This window comes from Vespa velutina, chromosome 1 (genome assembly GCF_912470025.1).
Source record: "Vespa velutina chromosome 1, iVesVel2.1, whole genome shotgun sequence".
In the NCBI taxonomy this organism is placed as follows: domain Eukaryota; kingdom Metazoa; phylum Arthropoda; class Insecta; order Hymenoptera; family Vespidae; genus Vespa; species Vespa velutina.
Window position 1 is genome coordinate 7,357,612 of NC_062188.1, and position 5,000 is coordinate 7,362,611.

General features: G+C 36.5%; 1 protein-coding gene across 8 annotated transcripts in view; it reads left to right on the top strand.

Annotated features, from left to right (window-relative positions):
* Positions 1–5,000, top strand: part of LOC124953492 (zinc finger protein castor homolog 1-like) — a 93,936-nt gene that overhangs the window by 56,554 nt on the left and 32,382 nt on the right. For all 8 annotated transcript variants that reach the window (XM_047504967.1, XM_047504957.1, XM_047505005.1 and 5 more), the window contains one exon: positions 1–188. This exon is cut by the window's left edge and continues 339 nt beyond it. In XM_047504967.1, the coding sequence (XP_047360923.1) occupies positions 1–188 (188 nt within the window). The remainder of the gene's footprint in view (positions 189–5,000) is intronic.

Below are 5,000 nucleotides of genomic sequence, written 5' to 3' on the forward strand. Positions count from 1 at the left end.
CAATTACGAATTCGCCATTAAGTCAAATCCTCGTACAGAATCCGGCGTTGACACAATTGTTGCAACAAAATCCAGCGATACTCTCACAAAATCCTCAATTGGCCCAATTGCTCCAACAAAATCTTCAAGTTCAAATGGGAAGTGTCCTCTTTCAGAACGTTAGAAGGGAGGAAGCTGAGGATTCGAGGGTAAGTACAAATCGATTGATCCTCAAGATATTTATTATTAGATCAGATTCGTCGTATCTTATTTATGTCAAATCAAATCGATTAAAATGTCAATATGAATACAAATGTGTTTGTGTAGGTTTATCATCGTTTAGTTCTATCTTTGTATATCTGTTATAAGAGAAGTAAATAGACGTAAATGAAACACTATTATTACTATTGTTTTTCGATCTACATATTAGTCACAAACGTCTTCTCGTGTCAAGGAAAGCTCGCGAAGGTAGCAAGATGGAAACGACAGTGGAAAAGTTTTCGACCCTGCGTGCAGTAAAAATACACGAACGAAGAATTTAGCACGATTGTTTCTCGTGTCAGTAAGACAGACAGCAAGAGAGAGAAAGATAGAGAAATAGAGCTAGATAGATAGATAGATAGATAGATAGATAGACAAAAAAAAAGAGAGACAGAGAAAGAGGGAGAGAGAGAGAGAGAGAGACCGTATCACCGATTACAAAAGATTGAATCGTGTCCAAGAACTGGGAGTTCGGCGCCGCAACAAACATTCGAGATCGATCGTGAGTTTCATATCGATTCAGTTCGATCCTAGAAATCCGTGAATTATTATAACAATTTCCAATCTTCGAATTTACACGATATATTTGCTTGAATATGATTCGTTCGAATCGATCAGATTTTCTTCCTACATAAAATTAAAAGATTTATCGTTTTAAATTTTAAATTGAAACGTTTGTTTGTTTCTCCCTCTCTCTCTCTCTCTCTCTCTCTCTCTCTCTCTTTCTCTTTCTCGAAAGAATGTTTCGTTAGAAAATTTGTAATACATAAATACTAATGACGATGATTGAAATTGATCCAAGCAAGAGTAATAGATAAAATAAGATTTCTGCGTTTGCCTTCTCCATATATTCGTAGCGAATGAGCTTTTGCCGATTAGTAAGTACCTAAATACGTATCATGAAATATATCGCAACGTAATTATCGCGTGAACGACGATGTATTTATGGTTTGTTAAAGTTCGCGTGATTCGTTCGTTCTTCTTTTCTTAGAATAGAATTAACTACATAAGTAAGTAAGTAAGAAAGAAAGAAAGAAGGAAGGAAGGAAGGAAGGAAGGAAAGAAAGAAAGAAATAGAAGAAATAGAAAAAAAAAAAAAAAAAAGAAAAAAGAAAAAGTTTATGTCAAGGGATTTTAATGTCTCCTAGTGTGAAATAGATGAAAGATACGCGAGCGAATTGTTAATGTGTTAAAGATGAAGAAGAGAGAGGGGGAAAAAAAGAAAAAGGAAAACAAAAAAGGATCGTATAATCGCTCTGTGTAAACAAAAGGAGGAAGATGGTTGGATGATCAATCGCATGGATATGAGAAATATTGTTCTTCGAGCGGATAAAAAAAGAAAAAAAAAGAAGAAAAAAAGAAAAAAAAAAAGGAAACGAAAAAAAAAAAGAAGAAAAAAGAAAAGAAAAGAGGAAGAAGGACAAGAAAATAATCGTCCGCGTTTCCTTGCTTTTGTATTTCAAGATTGAAGAGGAGTGGGGGTGGGGGCGGCGGCGGGGGAAAAAGAAGGAAAAAAGAAAAGAGAATAACTCAAACAAAGGAAAAAAAAAAAAAAAAAAAAAAAAAAAAAAAAAGAAAAAGAAAAAGAAAAAAGGAAAAAAAAAAAAGAAAAAAAAGAACCTTTTCTACAATCACGAGATCATAGTTGATATTGTAGAACAATAGTTCAACTTATCGTTTGGATTTTTGATGAGACGAATGATGACGAGGGAACCTACGTGGCATCGTAAACTCTTACATTCTGACGGTAGTTACATTTAACCGAGAACCGCTCGAATAATTCAGTGCTTCGTAGAATCGTGAATGGCGAATAAGTCGAACGACGTTCTGTCGCGTAATCGGAACAGCAGGGTATCACGTTCACTACAAAACCTTTTAGAATCTAGCTCTATAAATTTCTTCTCTTTCTTTTTTTTTTCTCCTTTATTCTCTCTCTCTCTCTCTCTCTCTCTCTCTCTCTCTCTCTCTCATTTCTCTTTTCGAGAATTAATTAAATATCATTGTCTTCGAAATCTAATTCGAATTTTATTCAATACAAAAATCAGTTAAATTTTTCATTTAGAAATTTTCAAACAATGTCAAATTATAAATATATACAATCGAGTCGAAAACAAATCATTCAGGCAATATTATTATATCGAGTATAAATCTTGATCGAGAAGAAGTTGTTAAATTGAGTGGCGTAAAATAAAACGAAACGTCGTCGTCGTCGATTCGTTCGGATAGAATTTTTATAAATCATTTCCATTGTGTTCTTTGGAGTTTTAATCGTTCATAGAGAATAGAAAAGATTAACAACGGGCAGTTAAATCTATGCGAATGCAAAATAAAACGACATATCTCTCTTTCTCTCTCTCTCTCTCTCTCTTTCTATCTTTATTTTCATTCCTTACCGATATCACGTTATTCCCTATCGCTTTCTTTTTTTCATTTTTTACCACGTTATTCTTCCTCTTTCTCTCTCTCTCTTTTTTTTTTCATTCTTTACCTGTACCAAGTTATTCTCTCTCTCTCACTCTCTCTCCCCCCCTCTCTCTCTCTCTCTCTCTTATTCACTCACTCATTCTTCTTTTCGCATTCACCCATGATTTTAATCAATCACATAATCAAAATTCTAAATACTAATCAGAAACAATAAAACTTATCTTCCTTTTTCCATCCTTTTCTATATGATAATCATGTATATCAGAGCGAACGAGCGAGCGTGCATCGTCGGAATTGGAAAAAGTAATTTCGCGTAGGAACATATCGTTCTGTTCGTTATGTTCGTTCGTTCCTTCGTTCGTTCGCTAGGAGCCGAAGGACGAGAAGAAGAGGAGAAGAAGGATGATACGCGAAACACGGTGCCTACTCTTTCTCTTTTTCTTTCTTTCTTTCTCTTTCTCTCTCTCTCTCTCTCTCTCTCTCTCTCTCGCGCGCGCGCATGGGATCGCATGCCGTAGAATCCCATACGGGGAGAATTGAAATTATTCCCCCGATTTTTGTCGTGTCGTTTACATTATTTTCGCCTTTGAATATTAATGGGCATATGCTCTACGGCGTTATGGCACAAGAAGTAACAACGGCGTATAATACTCGACTCTTAACGTTATTCTATTGTTTGCAAATCAGCCTCTATTGTTTTCTCATATACCTCTATACTCTCCGCTTCTCCCCTCCTCCCATCCTTTGCCCCTTCGCCCCACCTCCTTGGCCTCTTCTTTCTCTATTTTTCTCTTTCTCTCTCTCTCTTTCTCTCTATTTCTTTCTCTCTCATTCACTTACTCGCTCACTCTTCTTTCTTTCCTTCTCTCTCTCTCTCTCTCTCTCCCTCTCTCTCTCTCTCCCTCTTTCTATCTATGAAACGAGAGGGGACTCTATCTCTATCTCTTTTTCTCCCTTGCTCCATCCATGTGCTCCATACATACGACCACCTTGCATGAGCCGTGCTTACACGGTGTTTCCTATCCTATAAATTTCCGATTCTCTTTACTCCGTTGATTTCTTAGAGAGCATTTATGACGATGACGACTGTTTCGAAACGTCTCCGCCGCTGTCGGCTTGGTCCGCCTCGTGCCTCGTGGCATGCCTTTTGTTTCAACTCCTGCAAATCGATGCCAGAAACGTGCTTCCTCTAATTGCCTCGCGAATTCGCTTAACGTCCAATCTTTCTTTTTTCCTCCTTTTTCTTTTTTTTTTTTCTCTCTCTCTTTTTTTTTTTACCTCTTTGCCCTCTACCCTCTCCTTTATTTATTTCTTTCGTCCTTTTTTTTCTTTCTTTCTTTATTTCTTTCTTTCTTTTCTATCTTTACTCGGACATATAATACCCGAACGCGAAACGAGAAATTCCAAACGCATTACTACGTATAGAGCGATAACATTGTCATGCGCGATACGATGCAACTCCGTAATATTGGGTCTCCGAAGGCCGATAATTATGAACGCGGAATATAAATGTTCGATTAAGGAACGGATGGTTCGGTCAAACTGTATGCCTGCATCGAACGTGTTCCAAGGAAGCTGGATTATTATCGAATTCGTTGGAAAAGAAAATCGATTTTGTAACTCTCTCTTTCTCTCTCTCTCTCTCTCTCTCTCTATCTCTCTCTCTCTCTCTCATTGTTTTTCGAATCGAATCGGAATCTATATGTAAGATCTTTGTACTCTTGCAATAAAGAGAACAAAGATACAGAGATGACGAGGACGAAGACGAAGACGACGACCACGACGATGATGTTGCAATTGTTTCATAAATAGTAACGTGGCGCCTTCGTTCGTATCTTAACTAGGGCTTCGGAAATCGTACAGGATTCGTATAATTTGTAACTCGATGTGGCTTCTTCCTCCTCGATTCTCTTTTTCTTTTTAAGTGTTCTATTATCGAACACCTTTTAGTTATTTCAAACTACGCAAACTTTGACGTAATAGTTCATTAAAAAAAAAAAAAAAAAAAAAAAAAAAAAAAAAAAAAAAAAAAAAAAAAAAAAAAATCACCATTTTTTATTTGTATATGATACGCTCATGTATTTGTGTGATTATTTCTAAAATTCAGAAGTCAACTAAGCAATCGTGAGAAAGCGTTTAAATATCGACGTCATTCCTTCTCACGTACAATAATCGAACTTCTATATCTATGCCGGAAGTCGTTCGAATAGTTTACGCCTTAGCAAGCAAACGTGACAGGGTCAATGATTTCTTCGTTTCTTGACCCTGAAATTTCAGGAAAACGGAAACTCCTCCCTGTCGGTCACTGGTCTTGTGCATTTACAGTGAAAAACAAT